At 40.2% G+C, this 14413-nt stretch overlaps 1 protein-coding gene across 1 annotated transcript in view; it reads right to left on the bottom strand.

Annotated features, from left to right (window-relative positions):
- The window catches only part of ITPR3 (inositol 1,4,5-trisphosphate receptor type 3), an 86737-nt gene that overhangs the window by 16552 nt on the left and 55772 nt on the right, over positions 1-14413 (bottom strand). The window contains exons 46-48 of the mRNA XM_053457841.1: positions 13397-13480; positions 4493-4606; positions 4086-4278 (exon numbers count right to left, since the gene is read on the bottom strand). Coding sequence (XP_053313816.1) covers positions 4086-4278; positions 4493-4606; positions 13397-13480 — 391 coding nt within the window. The remainder of the gene's footprint in view (positions 1-4085; positions 4279-4492; positions 4607-13396; positions 13481-14413) is intronic.

Below are 14413 nucleotides of genomic sequence, written 5' to 3'. Positions count from 1 at the left end.
AGAGGACAAAACTTTCTAGGCCAAGAAATCAGTGAGAGGAAAAGTAAAGGTATTGTGTTATTAACTCTGTTTCAATCTGAATATATTATTAAAAAGGAAACTTAGAGTTCAGAGTTTGTGAAACTCAATTCTTGATTTCATTATACAGGACACTATTCCCCTTCGGTTTCACAGGCCTTCACCGACCAAGTGGTATTCAGCTTAGTTATATGCAACTGTATACATTTTGTTATCTGTGATGAGGTGTTCATTTGGTGACGCAGTGCTAAGATGGTTGTGTTGCATTAATGGCTAAAAGTTTTGTTGAAGTTTCATATTTCTTTTCAAGAATATTGTTATGAATAATGCTATCACTGTTTTGTAGCGCTGAATAAAACTGGACTTTTTCATCTAAAAATTTTTGCAGTAGCAAATATCTAATCTCCTTAATTTATTTGGGCCTTTTAACTTTTTTGATTTCTAGGATTTTAATAATGTGATAAAAAAAGAATGATTTATAGTTGTTTGGATGTCAAATAGTGTGTAAAATTCTGTTGATCTATATCTGCTATGCTATGTTTGCATACATTATTTATGTTATATATGCAAATTTAGGATTTGTATGTCTTATTCAGTTGATCAATACCTGGAGTGCTGTTTCCATGTGTTGTTTATTTGATCTTTACCTTCAGTGCTACATGTGATTTCCAGTTGATCTATACCGGCAATGCTGGGTTTGTGTGTTCTGTTGGTTTATACCTGCAATGCTATGTTTCCATACATTATTTATGTATACCTGCAAATACAGATTTTTTTGTCTTATTCAGTTGCATGTGCTGTTTCCATGTGTTGTTTATTTGATCTATACCTGAACTACAAGGTGTAAGTAAAAGAGCGGTATGGTTTAGTGAATGAGGGAACAAAGGGACTCCGGGAATGATTACAGGGTAGAGGACTTCTCAATGTCACGGTGCAGGAATGACTCTCACGGTCTTCCCCTGATCTGCAGTCAGTGTGGCAAATATATTTTTTTCAGTGTGGTAGCAGAGGGAGTGATTGCATGCAAGGGAGCTGTGACGGATCGTCCTGTGCCCAGACTGGACACATCCGCCCGTCAGCTCCTTCCCTCTCCCAGTAAGCGGACACGCTGTGGCTGTCCGAAGAAAGCAGTCACAGACCAGCACTTCCCTCAATCATGAGAGAGAACTTCAGGCTTTGAGGTTAAAAACAGAACTCCCTTTATTACAAACACACAGAACTTATATACAATCTCCATTCACTGTGCACCGAACCCAACCCCCAATCCCATCAGCCACATCCCATCACAAATCCCATCAGCCACATCCCCTCACAAATCCCATCGGTATACAGGGGATGTATCAGGTGAGGGGATTAAGGGATACAATGGGTTCCCCCACCTGTGTTATCCCCCCTGTAGTGCGGGTGCCGTCTGGGTAGATAGGGCTGTGCTGGCTGATTAAGAGCCCCAGCCAGATTATAGGTTCTCTTTGAAGGCTGGAGCTGCAGCCACATTCAAACCGGGTACACATAAATATAATAATAATAATAACAGTGAAGATCAGACAGGGTTCGTCACAGGAGCTTTGAGCGGGCCCAAGGAAATGCTTGGGTAGGGTCCAATTTTTTTTCACTATAATATATATTGGCAACAGGGGCAAATATTTATATATGTTTTGGCAGCAGGGGCTAATATATATTTATATATTGGCAGCAGGGGCTAATATTTATATATTAAAAGCAGGGTTTAATATTTGTATATATTGGCAGCAGGGTCTAATATTAATATATATTGGCTGCAGGTGCTAATATTAATATATATCGGAAGCAGGGACTAATATTTATATATATATATATACCGTATTTGCTCGAATATAGGCCCCCACTTTAAAGCGGGGGTGCAGCCTATATTTGGGGTCTAGCGCCCGACGCCTGGGCAGGCAGCGGGGTTAGGATACAGATCCCCCGCAGCGGTGCAGGGGACCTGTATCCTACTGTCTGATACGCTCAGACACCCTCCCCTGCCAGCACTTCCCACGGGGGGGGGTGTGCCGGCACGGGAGGTTGTCTAAGCGCATCGTGCGGATGCGTTTTATCCCTGCCCCCCCCCCGGACTTACCGGAGCAGACTCCCGGGTGTCTTGCGGGGCCGGCGGGGGACATCTACGCAGTTGTATACGCGTATTGCGTAGATGTCCCCCGCCGGCCCCGCAAGACACCCGGGAGTCTGCTCCGGTAAGTCGGGGGGGGGCAGAGGAGGACAGTGGTAGCATATCTCGGGGAGGGAGGACAGTGGCAGCATATCTCGAGGGGGGGGTGGACAGTGGTAGCATATCTCGGGGGGGGGTGGACAGTGGTAGCATATCTCGGGGGGGTGGACAGTGGCAGCATATCTCGGGGAGGGAGGACAGTGGTAGCATATCCCGTGGGGGGAGGACAGTGGCAGCATATCCCGTGGGGGGAGGACAGTGGCAGCATATCTCCGGGGGGGGGGACTTTTTCTTTTAAAAAGCACCAAACTTTTAAGGTGCGGCCTATATACGGGGGCGGCCTATATCCGAGCCAATACGGTATATTGGCAGCAGGAGCTAATATTAAAATATATATTGGCAGCAGGAGCTAATATTAATATTTTGATTGACAGCAGGGACTAATATTAATATATATTGGCTGCAGGGCCTATTATCAATAAATATTGCCTGCAGGGGCTAATATTTATATATATTGGCTGCAGGGACTAATAAAATATATCGGCAGTAGGGGCTAATATTAATATATATTGGCAGCAGGGTATAATATAAGTATGTATCCGCAGCAGGGGCTAATATCAATATATATCCGCAGCAGGGGTTAATATTAATATATATCGGAAGCAGGGTGTAATATTTCTATATATCGTCAGCAGGGTCTAATATTTATATATATCGTCAGCAGGGGCTAATATTAAAGAATGAAAAATAACTGCCAGTTTAGCTGTTATTTTGAAATCATATTTCAATCACGGCCTCTACTTCAAAGAGATAAGTACATATTATGCAGTTAAAAATGCACGTCTAACGTGTGTGTGTATATATATATATATATATATATATATATATATATATATATATATAGTGTATATGTACCGTTTTATAATTGGCCCCCTACTTTGGTCCCTGGCCCCCCACGTGCCCCCCCTAAATATGAAAGCTGGAGACGCCACTGGCTTTTAGTGCCTGAAGTGGATTTTAACATAGGTTATTTTTAGATACCAGGAAGAGTATCAGCCCAACTTGGACCATTCCTGTTTCATTAATTTGGACTGCAAACAATTGCCTTCCTGTTGCCAAAGCCAGACAGCCCCTGAGACCCCTAAATATTACACTCTTTCTAGGGCTGCAACTATTTTTTTGATTAACCCCTTCGTGACAAAGGCTGATTTTACTTTTTGTACCCTTCGTGACAATGGCCGTTTTAACATTTCTGCGCTGCTTGTGTTTAGCTGTAATTTTCTTCTTTCCCGTCTACTGAACCCACACACATTAGATATTGTTTTTTTCAGGACAAGAAGGGCTTTCTTTAGATGACATTGTTTTGATTGTATCATATTATTTACTACTAAAAAAAAGTATAAAATATGGTGAAAAATTTAGAAAAAATTACTGTTTCTAACTTTTAGTTGAAAAATCTTTTACTCATCTATAAAAGGTAATGAAAAAACCTGCTAAATAGATTCTATAAGAAGAAGCATCAAGGTTAAGCTGTGGTACTAATTGTGTGTCATCAGCAAACACTGAGACATGGCTCTCAATGCAACATGAGAGATCATTATTATCAAATTAAAAAGAAGAGGACCCATGACAGACCCCTGAGGTACTCCACTTTACAAAAACTCTTTGCAGTCTCTCTTTTAGCCAATATTCATGTTTGACATAAGGTACTGTCCCCAGTTTACAGTAGTATCAGGTGTCATAATGGACACCACAACAATTTTTATAGATAACTTTTTAGGTGATCATACTCTGGGGTAATTTATTTGCAAACTACACTAATACTAATCACAGAATTCACAATTAAACACTAGGTAAATACATTGGCACTACTACTTACTCCGCAGCTTACGTTGCCACTCCATCTCATTGTGAAGGAAAGATGACTGGTCAAAGAAATCACTAACTTTGCTCCCCTGTTCATCCTGCTCTGTGGTGGTGAAAACCCGGTGCTTTGTTTCCTCTGTTAAGAACTCGCATATATTTGGGACAGGGAAAACTATTTGCTCCATGCTTCTGTCCAAACGTACAATCTGGAAGAAAATGAGACATTTTACCGGATTAGTATATCTTTATTCACTCGACACCAGGCAGTGGAACTCTTGTTTTTTAGGTTATCAGTGAGCTAGACAATGCAAACCCAAACAAAATATTGGAAAATAACATTTTAATTGGGTGATCTAAATACTTTGGAGAATTAAGTAAATAATATATTATATTTTGAACATTACGTTAATAAATACCCACCTCAATCTGTGAAGTATGTTTAGCATAATATGCTAAAGGATCCTCCTCTTCTTCTTGCACAGGTGTAGTTGTAGATTTTAACATCTGGGTCAGTTGTTTATTGTTTAGACTCAGCTGTAAAATATTACCAAACAATAGTATATTGAACAGAGTAGCATCTTCTTATTAATGTATTGTATACCAGTAAATACATTAACATAGGTGGTTAAAGAGAGCATTAAACTTCGAACATATATCTAAGTAAAGGAAATGTATCAAAATAATATTTTGTCCAATGGCAATGCTTTATTAAAAAATTGTGTAGTAATATTACTGTATAGAATTCTCAATGCCACTTGCTTGTGAGATCTGGGACTTAAATTAATTGCATGTTTCAGCAAAACTTTTACCAAGCATGCACATATGTATAGGTACTCATGTGTCCCAGCCACACACAGTAAACCCTGTTGAAACCAACATTGCACAAAACACCTTTCTACATGATGTATTCATATGAATGTTACAAAAAAGCTCATATATATAATCGCATATAAATATATATTGCATTTAGGGCTGCAACAACTAATCGATAAAATCGATAATAATCGATAATGAAATTCGTTGGCAACGAATTTCATTATCGATTAGTTGAATCGATTATTATCGATTATAAAATGAGGGTTTCTTCAGAGCAAACGCTCTGAAAAATCCCCCTCATTATATAATCCGTTTAGTCTGACTCACCGTCTCACAGCAGCAGCTCCTACTTACTCCCCCTCCCTGTAATCACTGTGACAACTGGCCCCGCCCCTTTCTTCTCCAGGCCAGAACCACATGGCTGTGACACTCATCTAACTGTAAGTATATGTATATATATATATATATATAATGTGTATGTGTGTGTATATATATATATATATATATATATAAATATATATATATATATATATATATATATAAATATGTGTATGTATGTAATATATATATATATATATATATATTTGGGCTACTGAAAGTTAGGGGAGGTGGGGGTTAATTTAGGGGCAGTTATGGTTAGTGGGGTGTTTAGGGTTAATTTAGGGGCAGTTATGTTAATAGGGTGTTTAGGGTTAATTTAGGAGCAGCTGTGGTTAATGGGGTGTTTGGGGTTAATTTGAGGCAGTTGTGGTTAATGATGTGTTTAGGGTTAATTTAGGGGATGCTGTGTTTGATGGGGTCTTTAGGGTTAATTTAGGGGATGCTGTGGTTAAGGGGGTGTTAAGGGTTAATTTAGGGGCAGTTATGGTTAATGGGGAGTTTAGGGTTAATTTAGGGGAATCTAAATCCTGGGGGCAGTGAAGTGACATATCTGGGGGTATAAGGCATATACAGTATATAAGGCATATGTTAGGAGGGCAGTGTGGCATGTCTGGGGAGGACGGAGTGGTGTATCAGGGTGTATAAGGCATATCTGGGGGTAGAGTGGCATATCTGGGGGTAGAGAAGTGGCATGTCTGGGAGGCAGGGTGGCATGTCTGGGGAGGATGGATATCAGGGGATATAAGGCGTATCAGGCACAGTGGCAGATGTGGGAGGCAGCGTGGAGTGGCAGATGTGGGAGGCAGCGTGGAGTGGCAGATGTGGGAGGCAGCGTGGCATATGAGGGAGGCATTGTGGAGTGGCAGATGTGGGAGGCAGCATGGCGTGGCATATGTGGGGAGGGCAGGGTGGCATGTCTGGGGAGGATGGAGTGGTGTTTCAGGGGGTATAAGGCGTATCAGGCACAGTGGCATGCAGCGTGGCGTGGCAGATGTGGGAGGCAGCGTGGAGTGGCATATGTGGGAGGCAGTGTGGAGTGGCATATGTGGGAGGCAGTGTGGAGTGGCATATGTGGGAGGCAGCGTGGAGTGGCATATGTGGGAGGCAGCGTGGAGTGGCATATGTGGGAGGCAGCGTGGAGTGGCAGATGTGGGAGGCAGCGTGGAGTGCTGTGGTAGGCAGCGTGGCATATGTGGGGGGGCAGCATGGCATGTCTGGGAGGCAGCGTAGCAAGCCTGGGCTCAAATGTGCATATATTGGGGGGCTGGTTGGGAAATAAAGACAAGAAATGTATTATCGTTTTTTTATTCTGCTGTTTGTATTTAACATCATTTGTTTAGTAAATTATTTTAAATAAATGAAAAATTTACATTCATTTTTTTTATCCGATTAATCGATTAATCGAAAAAATAATCGGCCAACTAATCGATTATTAAAATAATCGTTAGTTGCAGCCCTAATTGCATTTATAGTGCATATATATATATATAATCAAGGAACTTCCCTTTACAGAACAAAATATAGTTGTATATCACATAGAATAGAAATAAGTGTTTTTTGAACCAATGATACTTGTAGCATTTCTTTGGATGTTCAGTCATAAAGTTACAGGAAAATTCAGCAAGTGGCACTGTACACTATTTTAGGCCTGGAAGTTTTCAGTATAACAACTTGATTGCTGTGACCTGGGACTAGAATTGCCCTAGTACACAGGTAACCTTGATTGTTGATCGCCTCCTAAACTCTTTAACAACTAGCACATACAGTGTATGGTAGACGTCGGTGGCCCGGGGGGGGGGGGGCAGACATGGCCCCTGATGCTAATCTCTGTGTTACTGAATGCCTTGACATCGAGGCATTACAGCAACACCGTTTGGGTGAAGAAAGCGATCGTAGTTAGCGTTCTACACCTGTTAAAAGTCATGACGGTCCTGGCACATCAATTGTCATTAACTGACTGTTTTTGCGTGACTGGGCCATCAATTGTCGTCAAGGGGTTAAAAAAACTCCATCTATGTATTAGATACAATAGTTTACCAAATCATACAATCGTTGTACTGAAAGGGCTGAAATTGTGGTTGGAACCGCCACCACATATAAATAGTATACTATTAATTAAAAACCAAATGAAGCTTGTTGTAAAATTACAAAATACCGTATTTGCTCGATTATAAGACGAGGTTTTTTCCAGAGCAAATGCTCTGAAAAATACCCCTCGTCTTATAATCAAGGTCGTCTTCTAATTAGACCTCATTCTGCTTGGGCCGTGCTGCTTACCGGGCTTTGGTCGCGAGCAGCGTCTCTGCAGGAGAACAGGAAGCTAGCACAGTCCTCACATAACTCTACCTCCCCCCTCCTTCCTCTGGGGGAGGGGCCAGAGAAGTTGCTCGCACAGCCGGGCCCCTGCTGAAGTCTGCGAGTGGGAGATCTGCAGTTCAGGTAAGGGGGTCGGGGAGGGTTTTTGAGTATGTGTGATTAATGGAATGAATGAGTATTTAAATGTTTGTGAATGAGAGTGTGTGTGATAGCATGGATGTGTAAGGGGGGTGGTGGTGGTAGCATGGCATAGGGAGGCTGTAATCACACTACTATCATCCCCAGGTTCCAGCATGTACTGGCTGCCTTGGCTTGATAGGAGTGTGATTGCTGTTAGCATATATATATATACCTTCAGAAATGCCGATAAGGCATATCATGGGGCAGAGGGGCATATAGGGGGTTAAAAGGCATATCATGGGGCACAGTGGCATATAGGAGGGTATAAGACATTTCTGGAGGCAGAGTGGCATATAGAGGGTTAAAAGGCACATCATGGGGCAGAGTGGCAAATAGGGGGGTATAAGGCATTTCTGGGGGCAGAGTGGCAAGCCTGGGGGCAGATGTGCATAACTGGGGGGGGCAGGTTGGCAAATAAAAGGAAATAAAATATATATATTTTTGTCAATCATAGCTTTTATTAAATAAGAAAAAATAGTTTACATGAATTAATATTTACTAGTAAAACTTTTTTCCTATAGGGTCGTCTTATATTCAGGCTTTTTGTTTTTTTCCTAAATTAATATTTTGATTTTGGGGGGTCGTCTTATAATCAGGGTCATCTTATAATCGAGTAAATACGGTAGTTAATTCAAAACAGAGAAACAAACATACTAATAGAAAAACCGCAAACATCAATAAAGAAGTACAAGAAAGCAGACCCAGACGCAGGGTCGTCCTTTGTCTGACAAAGGAATCAATATGCCACTGGTCAATCATCACACAAGTTGGTGAGGAGAACATAGAGTCGGTTTGGGTTACAGTACAGTTTGGCAAAAGTAAAGTAACTCGCGTAGGTGTGATTTATAGACCCCCAGGACAAGTAGAAGAACTAGATAATCGACTAGTGGAGGAAATAGCTAAAATGACAGTGAAGGGGGAGGTTATAGTCATGGGTGACTTTAATCTTCCTGATGTGAACTGGAAAACCAAAGTAGCTGGTTGTGCCCGGAGTGCAGATATTCTGAAGTCGCACCACAAAAATAGTTAATTCAAAAGCGAGAAACAAACATATTAATAGAAAACCCGCAAACATCAATAAAGAAATACAAGGAAGCAGACCCAGACGCAGGGTCATCCTTTGTCTGACAAAGGAATCAATATGCCACTGGTCAATCATCACACAAGTTGGTGAGGAGAACATAGAGTCGGTTTGGGTTACAGTACAATTTGGCAAAAGTAAAGTAACTCGTGTAGGTGTGATTTATAGACCCCTGGGACAAGTAGAAGAACTAGATAATCGACTAGTGGAGTAAATAGCTAAAATTACAGTGAAGGTGGAGGTTATAATCATGGGTGACTTTAATCTTCCTGATGTGAACTGGAAAACCAAAGTAGCTGGTTGTGCCCGGAGTGCAGATATTCTGAAGTCGCAACACACAAAAACAAAAGTTTTAGATTTTAGAAAAACTGACTTTTCTAAAATGAGAATATGTGTAGAGTTGTATTATTGAAGATAACAGAAAATTATATTAGGCTGGTCAGTAAGAGTAAAAACAATTAAAGAAACCGCTGTGGTACTCTGCAGAAGTGGCTAAAATCATAAAAGACAAGAAGCTAGCCTTTAGTAGATACAAAAATACCCAAAGTGAGGAAGATAGACAGATCTATAAAATTAGACAGAAAGAAGCAAAGAAAGTTATGAGAGCTGCCTAATCACATGCAGAAGAGAGAATTGCCCTGTCAGTAAAAAGGGGAGATAAAACATTTTTTAGATATATAAATGAGAAAAAGAAAGTAAAACAAGGATTAGTTAGATTAAAAACAAAATAGGTGTATGTAGAAGAGGACAAAGGTCTAGCTGACTGCCTCAATGAATATTTCTGTTCAGTTTTTACAAATCAAAATGAGGGAATGGGACCTCATTTAGGAAAAAAGAGTCATTTGAAATATATGAGTTTATCGAGGCGGAGGTTCTACTACAGTTGTCTAAGGTAAAGACAAATAAGTTGATAGGGCCTGATGGGATACACCCCAAGTTATTAAAAGAGCTTGGTGGTATACTAGCAAAACCGTTATTTATTTAATGAATCATTGGTAACGGGAGTCGTCCCAGGGGATTGGAAAGTAGCGAATGTTGTGCCCATTCACAAAAAAGGCAGTAGGGAGTCTGGCAACTACAGGCCAGTTAGTCTTACATCTGTAGTGGGTAAATGAATGGAAACAATGTTAAAGGACAGGATTGTTGAACATCTGAAGTCACATGGGTTTCAAGATCAAAAACAACATGGGTTTACCTCAGGAAGATCATGCCAAACAAATCTTATTGGGTGACTAAAGTAATTGATCAACGTGGTGCAGTAGACATTGCGTACGCTGTGCCACATAGAAAATTTATAAGTAAACTGCAATCTCTGAGTTTAGATCATAATGTTGTTGAATGGATTAGGGAGTGGCTGAGTGACAGACAACAGAGGGTTGTAGTCAATGGCGTATATTCAGAGCAAGGTCTTTTTCCCAGTGGGATACCTCAGGGATCTGTACTTGGACCCATTCTCTTTAATATTTTTATTAGTGATATTGCAGATGGTCTTGATGGAAAGGTATGTCTATTTGCTGACGATACAAAAATTTGCAACAGGGTTGATATTCCTGGAGGGAGAAGTCAAATGGCAAATGATTCAGGTAAACTGGAAAAATGGTCAGAGCTGTGGCAACTGGCATTTAATGTGGATAAATGCAAAGTAATGCATCTAGGGCATAAAAACCCAAGGGCAGAGCGTAGAATATTTGATACTGTCCTAACCTCAACCTGTGAGGAAAGGGATTTAGGGGTAATTATTTCTAAGGATTTAAAGGTAGGCAGACAATGCAGTAGAGCAGCAGGTAATGCTAGCAGAATGCTTGGTTGTATAGGGAGAGGTATTAGCAGTAGAAAGAGGGAGGTGCTCATTCCGTTGTACACATCACTGGTGAGACCTCACGAGTATTGTGTACAGTACTGGAGACCGTATCTCCAGAAGAATATAGATATGTTGGAGAAAGTTCAGAGAAGGGATACTAAAATGGTTTATGGATTACAAGATAAACCTTACCAGGACAGGTTAAATGATCTTAACATATATAGCCTGGAAAAAACACGTGACAGGTGTGATAGAAACATTTAAATACTTAAAGGGAATCAACAACATAAAGGAAGAGAGTTTATTTAAAAGGAGAAATACTACCACAACAAGAGGACATAGCCATAAGATAGAGGGGCAAATGTTTAATGGTAACATCAGGAAATGTTACTTTACTGCCTTCCAGCAGAAGTGGTAGATGTGAATACAGTAAAGACATTTAAGCAAGCATGGGATAGGCATAAGGCCAAGCTAGATATAGGATAAGGGCAAGTACTAAGGAAAGTACTCAAAGGTCGGGCAGACTGGATGGGCCTAATGGTTCTTATCTGCTGTCACTTTCTATGTTAATGTTAGCAATGTTAGTAGTTTGTGATATTTTCAGTACAAATTTTTAACCTACTGAGTAATCAACTCTGTTAGCTTTTCATGGACAAAGACCTGTCTCAGTAATTTGTTTAGAATCAGATGAGGCATTAACCAAGTTATTCACTAATACATTAAACACATTAAGGAAAAAATCTATGGCTCCAGGAAGTTCAAATAATTGCATTTTGTTACAAATGATATGGTACATCATCCATCATCATCATACAGTTTCTTTGATTAGAATTAGACACAAACTTCTTTATCTTCTACCCTCTATACTGTTTAAGATACCTTTTTATAATAATGTTATAATGTCAGTTAAACATTACAGCAGCTAACAATGGAATACAGATGCGTTTACAGCTGTTGAAGAACCTAATAATTAAAAACATTATAATTTTCTAAATACAAATGTTAAAAACATGCACATTGATCCTTAATATAACAAATAATCTTGACCAAGTATCAGTCAATGATTATGTGTGTATTTTTTTAATGTCTTTGCTTCTTGGTCAAAAAATGAAGCTACATTTCAAGACAATTTACCTTTGAGAGACAATTGATCTGCATCACATAATTATGCCATTTGTCTTAAAAATGTATATTTACATTTTACAGATTCCTTGATTTTAAATATTTGCAGTGTAATTTGTTTTTCATTCACACACATCATAAATTTCATTATGAGATAAGCACTTTGAAATGCCAACTCAGCTGTTCTTGCAGGTAAAACCCGCTGGAGTCTCTCACAACTTTCAACTTCAGTATGTTTCAAAGGAATGCACTTTGCAATAGTTTTCCAATAATTTAATTTTCTGTGGATACAGCTGGTAGAAACCGGAAAGTTCTCTGTGAACATTTCCATTATCTGTGTCCACAAGATAGATGAAATCCATCACGCACACAGGCAAGGATCAGATCATTATTTGCATTTCGTTAAAAAAAAATGCTGTCAGTGACCGGATTAGCAACGTTTGTCTCTCATCTGACCGCAAGACCTCCATGTATTATGGGATACATGGATAAAGAAACCCCCATCAAAAAATACAGTCGTTTGGCTGAAGGACTAACCAGTAGCACCACTGTGCAGTGATGTGTAGAGGCCTGCCACAAAATAGCCCTTTTTTCTCAACCACATATCTCATCCTGGAATAGAACTTCAGGGGCATTTGTACCCCACAACAATCCATCAACATACCATCGAAAAGGGAGCCCTGTTTTGATTTGATACCTCATCCATTCATTCAGACAACATTGCAAAAAAAAAAAAAAACACAGACCACTTTAGGAGTTTCTTCCTAAAATGAGAGTTAATGCCACAGGAGAGTAAACAGAAAAAAATAAAACTGCTCTGATCATTCTCCAATTTGTTAATGTATGATTTTTGCAAATTTAGTCCTTTTGATTTCAATGGGGACTGAACTTGCAAGCACAACTAAGGGCAGACATTTGAGAAATCTTTTAATGCACTTCAAGTGGAGTAATAGGGGTTGGACTAATGGTGAATCTTGATGAGGTTTCTCTGTGAAACGTGCCAAGTTGGACCATTAAACATTGAACACAGTGTTATTCATGCCAGGTGTGTTCTTGGGCCTCCAGTGAACATACTTTTGAGTTTAAATAAGTAAATACTGATTTTAGTTTCCCACCAGAAATGTGCATAGTAACACAGTAGTTTGACCGGAGTAACCTCCAGAATATTTTTGAACACAGAGTAGATGTCACTACAGGAATCTAATTTGCTCTTGTATGCGCTTTGGTACAATTGACCAGCTTCCAGCACCTGTAAATATTTTTACATTATTTTTGCAGACGCTTTGCATTCTTTGTTATGGAGGTGTTTTGCACTTCCGTTAATTGTTCAGATTAGGGTGTGTACAGGATGAGCTAGTGCAAGAACGTTAAACATTTTTATTTATAGCTGTGATAGCTGTGATTAGGAGAAATTTAACAACATAAGGAAATCAAACATTTCTGTGAATTTTAGAGGCCTGATAAAAGTTTAACTTAATAAACAAGATTAACTTTGTTTCTTCCATTTTGTCACAACTGGCAAGGGAAGCCGCTGCTTTGTTTTGTAGTAAATTAGTGCACCAGTGAAAGTACAGCGACATGGCAGATCTTGCAAAATGTTAAGTTATATAAATAAAAAATCCGTTACCATGGTAGAAATACTTTCTTCCTCCTCCATGATCCTTCGGGTAGTTTTCAAAAGTTGTTGGAGGTGTCTATTGTGACGGGATAGCTAAAACATAGAACAACAAATATTAGTATATGAATCATTATTTGCATCTTGTTGGAGAAATAACACAGCAAATGCATCAAGGAAAATGGCTGTGGAACTACAATAATTCATATTCCTCTGACTACAAACTCAATCCCTTGTAAAGAACTTGTAAGCTCAAAGAAGCTAAGTATACAGTTGTGTGAAAAATAAAGTACCGTAGATCCTCGATTCTAAGACGACCCCCCCATAATGTGAATATGAATTCAGGAAAAAAAGAAAACGCCTAAATATAAAACTACCCTATAGGAACATTTTTTACTAGTAAATATTAATTCACATGTAAACTATGTTTTCATATTTAATTAAAAAAAAGCATTTCTTGTTTTATTTCCTTTTATTTGCCAATCTGCCCCCCCATGCACATCTGCTCTCAGGCTTGTCACTCTGCTCTCCAGATTTTCAACTCTGCCCCCAGATATGCCCTTTAGCCCCCATATGCCACTCTACCCCCAAACTTACCAATGCATCCCCAGACTTGCCCCCGTGCTGCAGACTTCCTGGTGTCTAGTGGGAGCAGCCTGCGGACGTCTACTGGCTGCCACAGAGGAGGATCCTCTCTGCAGTGCTTGGGGGGACCTGGATCTTAGTCTTATAGTCAGACCTCAAATATAAGACGAGGGATATTTTTTCAGAGCATTTGCATCCTACTCCCCGATACGTTCAGACAGCCTCCCCTGCCAGCACTTCCCACGGGGGGGGGGGCTTGCCGGCACGGGAGGTTGTCTAAGCGCATCGTGCGGATGCGTTTTACCTCTGCACCCCCCCTCTGCACTGGGTGTGCCGGCACCGGAAGTTGTATTGCGTAGATGTCCCCCGCCGGCCCCGCAAGACACCCGGGAGTCTGCTCCGGTAAGTTGGGGAGGGGGGGCAGAGGAGGACAGTGGTAGCATA

This window comes from Spea bombifrons, chromosome 2 (assembly GCF_027358695.1).
Source record: "Spea bombifrons isolate aSpeBom1 chromosome 2, aSpeBom1.2.pri, whole genome shotgun sequence".
NCBI classification, from domain to species: Eukaryota; Metazoa; Chordata; class Amphibia; order Anura; family Pelobatidae; genus Spea; species Spea bombifrons.
The sequence above is the reverse complement of the archived record's forward strand: the minus strand, read 5'-3'. Positions and strand labels throughout refer to the sequence as shown.